General features: G+C 46.2%; 1 protein-coding gene across 5 annotated transcripts in view; it reads left to right on the top strand.

Moving 5' to 3' along the window:
* Myrip (myosin VIIA and Rab interacting protein) overlaps positions 1–15086 on the top strand; it is a 323355-nt gene that overhangs the window by 250926 nt on the left and 57343 nt on the right. For all 5 annotated transcript variants that reach the window (XM_046437173.2, XM_046437170.2, XM_046437171.2 and 2 more), the window contains 2 exons: positions 986–1129; positions 8749–8902. In XM_046437173.2, coding sequence (XP_046293129.1) covers positions 986–1129; positions 8749–8902 — 298 coding nt within the window. The remainder of the gene's footprint in view (positions 1–985; positions 1130–8748; positions 8903–15086) is intronic.

Consider the following 15086-nt stretch of genomic DNA (forward strand, 5'->3'; position numbering starts at 1 on the left):
TTCATTCCTCTCCAGGACTCATTGGAGCATCATTCCCCTGGTATCTACCAGGTACCCAGATCTGTGATGGTTGCCTCTGTACTGAACACAGCCAGGCCTTCTTTTTCTTGTTATTTATCCCTAAACAAGGCAGCCTAGCAACTATTCACCTAGCATTTATAATGGATTAGGTATTATAAATAATCTACAGATGATTTAAAGTACACAGGAAGATGTATATAGGATACATGCAAATACCGTGCCATTTTTTTTAAAAGGAATTAGAGCATGCATGGTTTTTGGTATCTGCAGGGGAGAGAGGTTCCTGGAACAAACTCTCTATGGATACAGAGGGACAGTTATATTTATAAACTGTAAAGAGCAGCAGAACATTCAAGGATTGTATTAGTGAGCTCCTTGTTGCTGTGACCAATTACCTGACATAAGTAACTTAAAGGAGGAAGGCTTTATTTTGACTCATGGTGTCAGAAGTTTCAGTCCATGGTCAGCTGACTCCAAGGAAACATCATGGTGGAGGAAGTTACTCAGCTCATGGGACCTGGGAAGAGAAAGAGGAAGAGGAAGCGGGCAGGGATTAAAAAAAATATCCAGGATATACCCCAATGACCGACTTCCTCCAATTAGCCCCCCTACCATTTTTACTACCTTCCAGTAATTCCATCCAACTATTAATCCATCAGAGAATTCATTCACTGATGAGGTCAGAGCCCCCATGATTCAATCACTTCCCCAAAACCCCACCTCTGAACATGGCTGCACTGGAGACCACAAGCCTTTAACACATGAGCCTTTAGGGAACATTCCAGACACAGACCACAGCAAGGCTGTACGTGCTATTTTATCAAAAGACAGATCTGAACCAAGCTGATGTTCTATAGAAAATAAACTCCTAAGTAGCTGAAAAAGAAAACCCCAGAGGTGGTGCCAGGTCTCTGGCATCCTTCCCAACAACTTGTCCTCATTGGCCTCCCTTCACTCCCATCAGATCATAAGGAAGCAGAAAAGCAAAAGTGAGCAGCAAGTGGAAGAGGAGCCCGAGTGGCCACAGCCCCAGAGCTGCAGCTCCAAGAAGGCGGACAAGGGGGACGCCGCCTCCCCACCAGGCCACCAAGCACTCCCCACCCTCTGGGTGAGTCCCCAGCAGCACCACCAACCCTGCACATGTGCGCATCAGAGCCCTTAGCCACCTGTGGTTGTCTCGTGTGCCCACTGGATCCTAAAGGTCAGCCAGGAGAGAAACCAAGAGGGCGAGTGAGTGGGGGCCCAGTGGGGTGTGGGAGCAGAGAGAGAGAATGAGAAAAAAAAAAAGCACAGGAGGACTGTGGGTGAACACGCAGTGGGTTTTTTACGCAGAGACCAATTTAAGAAAAATGAAGATGTTGGTAGGCTATAATTTTTATGCATTCTGGAAAGATGTGTACTGAGTGAGGGGGGAAAATAGCTTTACGATGGCCGTGTGAATTCTTAAACCTAGATCGCTTAGGTCACGCAGAAGTGACCGTGAGAAAATTGCCAGGGGCCATTTCAGCCACCCAAGTGGTCACCTCTAGACAGGGTTGGGAAGTCACAATGCGGAGCCACCCTCTTTGTCTGTTACCCTGAAATTAAGCCAAGAGCCGAGTCACAGAGCAGAGTGGCCTTCCTGTGGGCCCATGGGTCTGGGTTGTTCATATCTGCAGTAGTCACTGAGCCTAGAAAATTCCTTGGGGACTGTTTCAGTAAGCCCAGCAGAGGAAGTGCAGCATGTTGGGAAAGGAGTCAGCCAGAAACCCAGGATTCTGTGAGCTGCTGGTGCTTGTGGTCAGAGTCTGGGGCATGGACAGGAACACATGGGTGCCCTTTAATAGAGGAAAGTCAGACAAGGTGGACAGGCATTGCCAGGTTTTCAGTCTGCTCCCCTAAAGGTCCAGTGACATCCATCCCTATGGGGCTGATTGATAAAAGAGTGTGCAAAGCAGCACACAGTGGCATGCAGTTACAGGCTCACCTACATCCTAGACAGACTCACCTACATAAACTCCCCACACCCTCACAAGCCACTGGGCACATGGCAGTAACAAGGACCTTCATGGCTTTATCAAAAATTTCATTTCTTTGATTCATCGGCAGAACCTTCCCTATCAGCACACTGCCAGCTTGCTTTACAGCTACCGTCACACGCTCAGCACCAAAGAGAACAAAATAAGTAGAAGACTCAGTCCCTGCACCCCGCCCCCCAACTTTATTAGCTGGTTAGCAAGGCAGGTGTAGATACAGTTAGTTAAGACTGGTAAAAGAAGATAAGGGAAGTCAGCGCATAATTGGACACTCGGTGGCAAGATCGAGACAGAAAAGGCATTTGAGATTCACAGAAGAGAGAGGCCCTTCTGACGATGAGAGGGGAAAGCCTTCTACAGGAGAGAGCAGGGATGCCAATATCCTTCAAATAGCCTGTCATTCAGACCTGTCACTAAATCACACCTGCCATTCTGGGCTCAGGCTGCATGCATAATATTGTTTTGCATTTGGGGAGTCTTTCTGAAGTATTTTCTGCAAACGAGTCAACTTTGAGGGTTCTAAGAATTAGAAATTTCCACCACCCCCAGATTCAGCCATGAGCAAGAGGGGTCAGGGCTAAGTACAGGGAGCTCAGACTCTGCCTCTGCTACTCCTGAGAGGGATTCTGAATTTGCCCTTGGTTAGCTCTGTGAACTTGAATAACTGTATTATATCCTGTCTATAAAATGGTATAAAAGAGACCTGCCCAAAAGGACAACTCTGATGATTCTTTATGTAGTCAACAGTCTTTACTGAGCTTCTGCTGTGCGCGAGGTGCTGTGTTAGGTGCCACAGAGACAGGGCTTCCCTCCAGTTCGGCACACTGCACGTTAATCTGGGGGGCCCAGCAATACACATTCCAGTCATTGCTGTCCAGAGGGAGGCAGGGAAGGAGGGAAAGCTTGATTAGGAAGCATCCGGGAGATTCTTTCCTAGGTGACCTGAAAGCAAGACTTGAAAGATGAGAGCTTTAGGAGCAATGAAAGGAAGAGCATTGGCACTGGGGACAGTGTGCACGGAGGCTCTGAGCAGGCCTGTTCAAGAGACAGAACAGAAGACACATGGCTGGAGCTCCATGGCTAGGGACTTAATGAGAAGCAGGTGTGGGCCACGTAGCACATAGGTGTCATCTCTGAATGAAAGTTCACGTTCTTTCTGATATTACTTTATTTCTGCATTTCAAAATCAATGTCACTGTATCATCAAGGTAGCCCCTATGAGTCATGAGCTGAACCTCTCCATGTTTTGGCCATCCAAGCCCCAAGCCCAGAAAACAGCAGCTGTTGGTGTCTCCCTGACATGCGGGGATCCGCAAGCCCCACTGAATGGAGATCAGTGAACTCGGTGATCTCCAAGGTTCCTTTCAGCTCAGAGATTCTCCAGTACGGTGGCCCAAGTCACCAAGTTAAATAAAATTAAAACTCCCATTCTTGGGTCACCCCTGGCCACAAGGACTTAATTCCACCAGTGTCTAGTGGCCACTCATTGGATGGTACAGATACAGAACATTTCCATCATCCCAAAAAGTTGTTTAGTGGTGTAAATAAAGAGATAAACAAAGGGCACAGAGGCAGAAATACATGTGAAACAGTAGCCAGAGCCTGGAAGATGAACCAGCAGGCCAAGAGTCAGCTCTCAGGACTTCACCTGTCTGAGCCCCACTCCAAGGGGTCTGACTCAGGGGGTCAAGGCCAGAGACTGGGCCTCCACACTCTTACCAGATATTCCAAGGCGATGCCAACAGCTGCCGGGGTTAAGGATGCTGTCCTGAGTAGGGCTTCCTGACCTTCAAATTGTAAAGGACCCTAAACTTTTGGGCTCTTGGCAGGACTTTGTCCTTTCTCTGCAGTTCTCCAACAACCTTGACACCTGGGGTCTAGGGAATAACGGTGCAGAACCCCAAAACCCTGCCAGCCCCACTGCTTGGACTTAACTGTAATACCCAAACTTAATTCAGCTCCATTCAGATGGGATTTCTCATCTCTTCTCTCGAAAGACAGTTCCGTGTGATTGTTCCCTTTTTAATTTCCTCCCTCATTATGTGGCTCTCTGCTAGTAGGGGGTCGGTGCAACCTGGCTTTAAAAGCCTTAAGATGCGATATCCTAGAAGACACTAATGCAAGGGCTGTGATCATTTAATGGCCCCGTGGGCGTGTGTGTATATGAAAGGGTGTCTGTAATACTCTGGTGATCCTGTTGATAATGATAATGACTGCAGGGACCAGACGCTGACTATGTGCCCAGTGACTAAGATGAACCTCTGTGTGACTCTTCCTCTGTTTTCTCTCTGGCCCCTTTCTATTTTCCTTAGCCTTTTCTCTTTGTGTCTCCCTCATTTCCTCCCTCACAGTTGCTCTTTCCTTTGAATAGCCATAATAGAGAATTAAAATACTTTTTTATTATGAGCATAATTATTGGACTAAATTTAATGCCTTTGTTTGACCCTAAAAATACAAAGCAAAGCTTTATCAGTTCTTTCTTCATATGACCACGCTTATCGATCTCCTTGTATCCAAAGCCTGGATAATGAAAATATTCTCTCCCTCTTTTAATAACTGTGAGCTCTTTGAGAGTAAAGACTATTTTGAAGCCATGTTCAGTGTCTCAGAAGCCTGTCCTTTTGCAATGATGATAATCACAGCAATCATCACAACAATTTGTCATTTCAAGAGAGCTCGGTAGAACACATTGCTGCTGCCCACATAGGAGACGCTGGGACTGCAAAGGAAGGACAGCAAAGGCTGCTGGTGATCACAGGGGTGTTTCACTGAGAGCTTGACAGCCAGCAGGTTCAGATGGCAAACCCTGCTGGGTTGGAGCACATTGTTCCCAGGCTTTCATCAGAGGCTGCAGGCGCACACCAGGACAGCATGGAAGGGGACCAACCTGAAGCCACGCAGATCCGAGCTCAAACCCTGCCCCTGTCCCTCAACTGCTTTGGGGAAGTTACTCAACGGACTCAGTTACCCATGTGCTCCCAGTCATTTTTAATGGGTTAATGGATTAGAGTCAGTGGTGGGGCTTAATAAATGCTCTTACTAGGGCTAATATTTATTAAGTGACTTCTCTATGCTGGGTATGATACTGATCCATTAATGTGAGGACTGAGGCTTAGAACAGTTGAAGTTCCTCCAAGATCCCATATAGCAAGAGGAAGAGCCACTGACTCACTCTATCTGAAACTTCACCCATGAATTAGTGCCCAAAGAGTAAACAGCCACTCCAGGCCAGTCACAGTGGCACATTCCTATAATCCCAGCAACTCAGGAGTCTGAGGATCTCAAGTTCAAGGCCAGCCTGGGCAACTTAGTAAGACCCTGTCCAAAAAAAAAAAAGGCTAGGTGGGGAGACTTGGTGGGTGGTTACAGTACCTCTAGGTTCAATCTCCAGAACCACACACAAAATAAATTGAAAAGTAAAAATGAATAAGCAAAATCAAGGAGTAAAGAGCCAGTGCCTATTTGGAAGTTCAGATTTTCATGTCCATCTTTCCAAGGTGTTGATGTGCTGAATACAGGAAACCCCACCACCCCCACTCCAGACGTCCCCAGTCCTGCTTCTTTGGTGGACTTCGGGTGGGTAAGAAGAAGGGGAAAAGCCGAGGCTGTGAGTGGTAAAGAAAGGGTGGACACAAAGGCTTGGCTAGGGTAATGAATAAATAAATTATTAAAAATTCCTATTGCTTCCCAGGAGCCAGCCGAGTAGTAAAAGTGCTGCTGTTGCACCATCTGCTGGTGTTTTTGCTTATTGCAGTGAATGCGTGGCAAAACCAGGTCTAGATATTAAGGGACTCTTCCACCCTGGCCTGAGGCAGTGGGCCCAGTATCCTGGGCTGGAAGGAGACAGGACTATTACATTTTGTGGTTGTCAGGTTACAATTTTTAAAATATGTACCAGTGGCTTGCTTTAAATAGATTATAAAAATCGGACATCCCAGCCCTCATGAAAAACACAGAATCATTTTCCCTGTTGGGACTAGGGAGAGTTTTCATTTGTTGGTCTTGACTTTTGTAGGGGGGTAGGGAGCATTTTTCCTCATAAAAATGGACCCTCACCAACCTCCTACATACATATACTATTCACATAAGATATAGTTTGAGCCAGCACAAATAAAATATGATATATTATTTGGTTCCCTTTTTGAAACATGTATTTAGTGATTTACAGTGAAAATCTTGTAGACTTTTGTTTTAAAGTCGGAATACACCGAATGGATTCTGTAGCTGCAGTCATACTGGATCTGGCGATGGGACTGTCAGCCCCTTAAGAGCCAGAACTGTCGTACATCCTGCAAATTCAGGTGCAAATATGAGTCTGAGGATCACACACAGAAGACCATTTCTGCCTTCAAGGAGCTCCCAGTCTGTGAAGAAATTGACAAGTCAATGTGTGGAAAGACCTGTGTGGTCTCATAGAAAACCTTTGCCCAGTTCTGGGTGAAATCAGTACCAGGGCTATATCCCCTCACAACGTGGGGTTTGCCTTAGGAAGATGTTTCCTTCTTTCTAATAACATCCCTGCACTTGACTATCAGCCTTGATCTCTGTGCTTTCTGAAAGCCTCTCATTATCTTTCAAGGATTTCACAAAATCACAAACAGTTCCTTGAATCCCCAGCTCCATGAAAACCTTTGGGCTTGTCAAGTGGCATCATCAGAACCGTTCCCAACACTGGGGACAGGGAGTCCTTGCTGTGTCCTCAGAATGAAAGAAGCATTTGGCCGCAAGCCACTTGTGTGTGTGTTTGTCTCTTCTCCAAGTAAAACCTTGCTCTCCAGGATGCAATTATTTCCTCTTACTCCCCAATTGTACCTAAGAAATTAGTGAAAAATAATTCAGGCACTTCTGAAAACCTTTCCTCTAGCCAGCCTTAAGTCCACAGCAAGTGTTCATTGACTTCTAGTTCTGTACCACTTACTGTGCCAAGGCCTGGGAATGTCACCACTCACAGGACATTAACTGCCGTTGGGTGCTCTTCTGTCTAGTGAGCACACCAGTCAGAAGACAGATGTTTGCAGTAGAGTGCAGTAAAGCATGAATAAGCAGAGGAAACCAGGTCCCCGACCAGCTTGGGGAAGGGGCAGTCAGTGGAGTTCCATGGGCCAGGACCGCTGGAAATGAGACCTGTGCACAGAGTTTTGTGGAATCCATAAGGATGCAGCTCATTCGCCATACAACCACGCTAACTATGGTCACTGCACTGAAAGGCATCTCTGGAGGTCCATTATGCCCTTGCTTCTGCATTCATAGAGATGGGAGCAGGTGGTAACCCTTGGTGCACAGCTTAGAAGTTTCCTTATTATCTTGTAAGCCCATCATCCTCCTAGACTGCTCAAAAGTCCTGTGAGGGGAACTAGAGGTTTCCTGTAGCTTAGGACCCAAGCTAGTCTGCCATGTACTCTGCAGCATAGTGAATTGGTGCCTTGTGCCTGTGCCAGAGGGTACCTGGCCTGCAGTAATGGCATGCTGGATTCTGCGCCACATCTGTCTGTGTCTTTTTCAGACTGGTTGTGTCCTTAGGAAGCAAGGCCACTGAGTGTGTCACCCTCTCCCCAGACTCCAACCATAAAGCTCAGAGTTGTCACCCAGATATCCCATGCTGGCTTTTGCTGGCTTTCTTTGTTATGAGCAAACATCTTTTTTTAAGCTTTCGCCTATTATGCAATCTACTGGGAGTGCAGGGCAAGGTCGTTTCCAGAATTAAGTCACTTTGCCAAGGTGTCATAGCGGAGGTGGTGTTTGAGCCCAGGGACAGCTGGCTCCCAAGTCCAACTCCAAACTATGCCACAGCCCTGCTCAGAGCTCTCCCTGAGCATGTCCCTGGGTCTTCTATCCTAAGCGCTTGGGGTGGGCGAGGACGAACATAAGAACATGGAGGAGAGCACATTTGTCACTGGGATAGAAGAGAGAGGTGCTGTTGGCAGTAACATCAGCCAACAGGGGGAGGCACCCTGCTCAGGAGCCTGAATTACAGATCAGTACTTTGTTTAATGTTGTCATCAATATAAAAAAGACCAAAATAAATAACCATGAAAGGCCAAAATAAATAACCATGAAATTCCTTCATTAAATGGCAAAGGCAAAAAAAATTGGTCTCTTCATATTTGATAAAGTTCTCTGTATACAGTATTTGAGCTTTACATATATGATGCAATTCAGATATGTTTCCTGTCAGTCATTAGAATTCCCATTTCCACAGTTCTCCTTAGGTTTGGGTTCATTGTGTTTTGCTTCGTGGGCTAAATGGGAACATGCTGTGATCATTCTTGGGCTTGTGGATTAACCCTACATTGATTGCTCATCTATTACAACCCATACATTGTGCCATAACTTTGTATTCCTGTGGGTTTGAAAGTCTTTGAGGGGAAAATGTTTTTGTTTTTCTATGACCTAGAGCAGGTCTTCACGCAGTTAGTCCTAAGAAATATGGACGGGGAGAATGGCTGGACAAGAAGGAGCCATGTGAGAACTGGCCCTATAGGATTCTTCTGCACCTCTATGCTACCTAGTAAGCTTGGCCACTTGCAGTGGAATAAACAGGGAACCATTTGTACAGTGACAGTGACGTGGCATTGTGTACTCATTTTCAGCTTTGAAGGCTCACCAGAAAAAAAGTCCATAGTATTAAACATGGTCCTCTGCAAAGCTGAACTCATTTATCCCAGGGACTGTGCCCCGTGAGCTCATCCCTTCCCCTCTTTTCTCCCCACAGCGCTCCCAGTCTGCATTCTCATTCTCTGGTGAAGATATCCTGAAGCCCTCTTCCCAGGAGACTGTGTCAAGGCACCCGAGGCACTGGAGCCAGCATCAAAAGAAGGAGTCTGCTCTGACCAGCTGGAAGAGCATGGATGGGCTGGATGGAAAAAGTAACGGTTTTAAGCAGCCTCTGCTTGATCTGTGGGCTTCAGAAGTGCTGCCCAGAGGCTTCTCAGCAGTTGCATGCCACTCAGCTCATAAGTTTGTGTACGCCCATTCAGGGCGGCTGGGCCAAGTCAGAGGGTCTCTAACACAGCACACCATATATAACCTGGCCAGTTTTTCTAGTTATGAAGGCTTTTAATGTGCCATCAATATCCCATGTTCCTTGCTGAGACCTGTGAAACGGGTACTCCTGGGCAAGGGTTTTAAAATGTCTCAGCTGCATGGCCCCACTGTAGCCCCCTGTTCTTGGTAGACTGGGAGGATGCATCTTATGTAGGACAGGCTCACTGAACCAACTTCTTAGGGCATTTCAGCTTTCAAAGGGATTTGGGTCCCAGCATCAATCTGGTTTTAAGGAATTCCTTTCTGAAACCAGATACATGAGTAGGGTAACACTTGCTGCTATAACAGGTAGACCAAACAGTCAAGGGGCTTAATGCAGTCATTTCCTTTTTCATCACACACCCATGCAGTGCAATTGTCCCTGGCTTGCAGAGGCCTGCAGAGGCCAAGGCCTGCACTGTGGCTCCGCTGCCCTCTAGGACCTGAAACTTCTATTAGATCATCCACATTCAGCCAGCAGGTGGAGAAAGAGAGAATGAAGGAGGCAGAGGACCTCTACTCCCTAACCCCTCCATGGGGAAACACACTCACCACTGTCACTCCCATCTCATGGGCAGAAACCTGTCATGTGGCCACAATTCCATACAGAGGAACCTGGGGAATGTAGCCCTGTGTGGCTCAGGTATCCCAGCAATATCACCCAGCCATGAAAGAGGCTTAGATGGTATAATGTCTATCTTGCCACACCTGGAGATAGCACTTTGATTCATTAGTGTCTGTTCTTTCTATTTATTTTCCTAGAATGTTCTAGCACTGCAAGGAGCAATTGAGCTCAACGTCTGTAACAATAGTCCTTGACAAAATTGTTAAGTCATGAACCTCAAAATAAAGAGGTTCAAATTAGCTAGTCACTCTCCTAAAGTCAAATCAAAAGCTGCAAGATGCTTGTATAACCATGTGGCCAGCCGCTGAGGGCCAGGAAGCCCCCATACTCAGGGGTCTCCTAGACCCCGTGACTGTTGGAGTCAAGGTGCCTACCCAGCCTCAGAACACATCTGAGGGACATGTGGCATGTTTATTATCACCTTTCTGTGTGATATGTACATCCACAGAATGGAAACCAGGCACATTTGTCTTCACATGAAGAACTACCAGTGGTATTCACCCATGGTGTATGTCAGACCCTAACCTGAAAAACAAAAGCAACCAGAAAAGATTGATAGCAAAATAATCATATAAGCTTCTAAAGATGGAGCTGTCATTTCTACTCTATAAGGAAATGATTTAACCAACAGCTATATAAGCAAAATCCACACAGTGCAAAGAATCATACACATGGAATATTTTTAACTGTCGCTCCAAAGATTTTTCCAAAAAAGATGGTTTCCATGTTAATCTTTTAGCACCTATTAGTAGAAACTGCAGAGCCAGGACAGATTCCGTAGCGCACAATAGTTTCTTTATTTATGTGTTAGTTTTTGTTTTTATTTTTAAGTGCATTTTTTTATTTCTAGATCTGTTTCTCTTTCCTCCTGTTTCCCAGCATATTAATATTTATTCGTTCATTCTCTTCCTCTTTCTTTCTTCCTCTGTCACTCACTCTCCCCACCACCACCCCCGCTGACCCTCCGTGTCCCTCTCCTTATGAAATGTACATTTCCACAGAGAAAGGACTGTAGATTCCACAGGGCTTATGAGATTTTATGTAATAGATCTTTACTAAACAATAATAGCTAACCTTTAAAATCACTTCATAAAGTGCAGGGTCCGTTTTATGTATTCCTCCAAGGCTGTTGCTAACTGCTCTTTTTATTTTGTTTGGAAGATAAGAGCATCAATAGGCAGTGAGGTTACATAACTTGTCCAAGACCCCACAGCTAACATGAGCAGAGCTGGTCCTCACACCCCAACATGGTGACTCCAACATGTGGGGGTTTTCAACTGCTGCTCCATAATATGTATCTCTCTATCATCAAAACAAGCATACAAAAAAAAAACCCATCATGTGAAAATTCAGATTTACAAAGTGGTAGGTTTGTAGGATATTTTAAAAACTTCTTTAAGATTCTCCATATCACACAGTAGTTCCCCACTGAATTAAGAGCATTCCTAATAAATTTACAAAGGAATTTTGTTTTTGCAACATGATTGGGTGCATAATTTTCTATAAAGTTAGGCAGTCATGTTACTTGTATATAAACATAAAGTATAATTCAATAATATCACACACACACACACAAACAGATTTTATACTCTGTTCAAAAACCCATGCATCTCACAGGATAAAAATTTAAAACAAAAAAAATTAAAACAGTTGATTTTCTGAGGAATGTTCAGTCCTTAACATGCTAAAATGTCCATGACAACTCTAGAGGTCTTGAGGGACATGTGGCATGTTTAGCAGAAAGAAAATTACTCCCAGAGGCATTGCTCAGTCTCTGCAAAGCAGAAATGTAGAACAGAAGAGGCCCAGAGGTGGAGGTCATGGTAGAAGGTTAATGTCTACTGGACTATTTTCAGCAACTCTGTTTATACCTCAGAAGGGTTGGTCAGAGCCCGTTAGTGCCCTGGGGACACTGTGGTCTGGGGAAACCACAGCAACTTTACCTTCAGCCTTGACAGCACTTAGAGCAATTATTAGATTTCCTCAAAATGCATTATCCCTTTATAGAGTTTGAGCACCTACTGTATACACAGCACTTGCTTAGTGTTGGGGAAATAAAAACCAGGGAATGGTCACTGCTCTGAGGTAGCTCAGTGAGCATTGTCTCTGCCAAATTAAAGAGCAGGAATTTTGATAAAGGGGGAACTAGGGCTAGCGGGGTCCCCAAGGAATTTTCCTGTCAGACTAAGAGAATGGGATTTTGGAGCCCAGGTGCAGCTTTGAGCAGCTCTGGGGGTGCTCAGCAAAGTTTCTCCTAGGAATGGAGAGCATCAATAGGCAGACAGGGAGACATCTATTTTTACTAAGGATGGGTTTTTCACTGGAGATGAAAGTCAGTCAATTCTTAACTTCTCCGGAAGCACCTTGGAAACAGGATTATAAAATCAGGAGAAAGTGAAGAGCTGGCAATGAGCTGAATCTCGTCCCACTAAGTACTGGACGTTGGAGTCCAAGGACCACATTTACAACATGGCCAACCCTGGAGCCAGGCACGGAGTGGCACTATCAGGGGATTTCCTCTCAGCTTCCTCACATGGCCCAGGAGAATCTGTAGAGAGCAGGGCTCATTGAGAGCTGAAAATCAAAAGCCCACTCTTGCCCAGAAGCCTGTTGGTGCCTGTGTTCATTAATAAATGGTCTTTAGGTACCCAGGATGGGGCCCAAAGCCGGGCAGCAGTTGAAAGCACAGCAGTAGAGAAGTCAGAAGGACCCTGTCCTCCAAGAGTTCACAGTCAGGGTTGGGACTAGAGTGAACAACCAAGAAAATAAACCACGGCACAGTGTTAAGTGTGAAAGAACTAAAGCTTTTTGTCAGAACTCAGAAGCCAAGACCCAGATCCTCAAGGAAGACAGGCCAAGCATATGCCACTGATGAGTGACGTTTGAATCAAGTTTCAGCAAATGTCCAGAGAACAGACATGGTGACTAATTCGAAAGCCCAGAGGGCCTTTCCTTTCTCCAGAGAGTGGGCCCAGTCTACTTGGCATCTTCTAGGTGTCTTTGACTTCCACTAGCAACAGTCTAACATGAGGATCTGAGGTCATGTGGCTTATTTGGGACATGAGCCCAGAAAACTCAAAGAGAAAGGAGTGGGGACACGAAACAAGTAAGGAAAGGGAAGCAGCAAATGACTCTTACCAAGCAGGTTACCACTGTGGGTGACTGGAGCTTGTCCCCACGGGGGAATCTGGGAGTCCATGTAGAAGACCCACCTGCCTGGCAGGCGAGAGAGCTGGGAACTTAGCCAGGAGCCTCCCCAACCACTAACTGAGGGCTGCTCTTGGGACAAGGTGATTTCCAGGCACTTCACCCTGCCTTTGAGAGCAATATACACCCTGGCACCCAGATCAAAAACTCAAGCAAAGAATTGCAAGTGGTGGAAGTTGGAAGCCCACTAGGTGTGGGCTGAAGGGATGAGGGCTAAGGCTTGAGGCAGGGCCCCCACAGGGAAAAGCTATGTGGCTCCTTACTGGCTATCACCAGCTTCCCTGAGAGCCTGAGTGGCCTGAGTAACTCAGCTGCCTCCAGACACAACCCTGGAAGAATGCCTGCAAGATAGAAACTCCCACCCATAAACTCTAGGTGGTAATAATAACCCTCATTAACCACTCTGTCAAATACTTACATAGTCAATGGATACATATTAATACATAATACACATTAATACTTAATACTGAATTGTGGCCGCTCTTACTTGCTTTATGTAGATACAGATGGGAGATATGAGTGGTGAGTCAGGTTTTGAATACTAATACTATGATGCAATTAAACAGATTAAAGATAAAAATATCTGAGAGCCCTCGGTGTGGCAGATGCTCTAATGGATGAATTACCTCTCATAATAATCCAGCAGCAGCCAGGGAGGATCACACTGGCAGGCCAGGAAACAGGCTCCGAGGCTCTCTGACCCAGGTCTCTTGAGTAAATTCAGTCACAGGGGATCAGCCCTGCATCTGCCTGAATCCATAGTTCTTATTCTTTGCCCTGCACAAAAGCAGCTTCATTCATTTATGAAGACGGGGGGGGGGGGGAAGAGCTATCAGGAATTAATCTGCCCTGAGCAGGTGTGGGTAGCATCCTCCCATGTCATCTTCCTAACAATTCAGTGGGACGTTAGCTATTCCTTTTCATCAGCGAAGGGGCTCAAGCTCAGAGACTGCTCAAGCCCTCTGACTTGGAGACTTCTGTCCTTTCTGCTGCATAAACCTGCTCTGGGACAGAGAAGGCTAATTTGCTTCTAGGATAAGGAGGTGGCTGAGAGGCAGACCTTACCTCAGAGGACTTGTCACCTGGAGGGTGGCTTTCCATGTTACAAGATCGGCAGGCTACACCTGGGCAGGGAGATCAGACGCGCTCCTGGAATAGGGGCTGTGCCCCTGGGGTTTCGCCCTGTGTTGTTGCAGAGACAGATAATGAAGGCGGAGGAGGCAGGAGAAAGGGTGCCACTTGGCTTCAGTCTTCCAGGAGCCCCTGCTTACATCAGCCAGCTACTGGGGCTCACTGCCCTCCTGGACAAGAGAAAGCCCCATTTTCTGACTTTCAAAGGAAGAGAGGGGATCTTGATGTCTTTCCAGCCTGAGCTGCAGGCAGGCAGTTGAAGTGGAAACACATGTCCCACCGACATCCCAATTCTCCTAAGGCTTGGTTCTAAAGTGGGCCTAGCAAGGACAATGCTCTTTGGACAACACCACAAACACTAGTTCGTTTCCATTATATGGAGCAGTGACGGTTTAATTGGTAGAAAAATCCATATTCTTTAAGTAGCACAAGGTATGTCCTTGACTCAAGGTCCTACAGCAGAGAGCTATGGCCCCAAAGGCCTCTAGCCTAGAAGATGGAGTCCACACACAATTTGGGGAATGGCCCCTTTTCAAACCCCTGAGGCCCTTTTCACCCATCCCCAGCAACCTGCGAAGTCCCTCATTTTAAAACAGCTTCTATTGGCAGTTACTGTGCCAAAGCCACCTCCCACTAAAAAAGCACCTGTCATCTTACTCCAGGGACGTGGGCAGATAATGCTTTCCTATATGCCTTCAACAAAAATAAGACAAAGCAACTTTTACTCCCTCAAAGAGACCAGCCCTTGGGCCAGGTACCAGTTATCCCAGATGACCTGAATTCAGTTCAGACCAACCCAGCCCATGGCCGCAGTCTACCCTTGCCCCGAGCTATTCAGCCAGTCAAGAGCTTCCATTGCACAGCCGATAACCTAGAGCTGCCTGGAGCCAGGTGAAGGATGCATGTTGAACCAGCTCTACCAGTTGCTCTCTGGGACCTTTAACCAGTTACTTTGCTTATCGTCCTTTCCTCCTCTGTAAGACGGAATTGGAAATACCAACCTCCTTGGCCTCAAGTCCTTTTCAGAAGGAGGCCTGTGCCTTGACTTCACAGTAGACTTCCAT

Source organism: Marmota monax, unplaced genomic scaffold (genome assembly GCF_021218885.2).
Source record: "Marmota monax isolate L192 unplaced genomic scaffold, Marmota_monax_Labrador192_F-V1.1 WCK01_AAM20220418_F8-fsc00021, whole genome shotgun sequence".
Taxonomy (NCBI): domain Eukaryota; kingdom Metazoa; phylum Chordata; class Mammalia; order Rodentia; family Sciuridae; genus Marmota; species Marmota monax.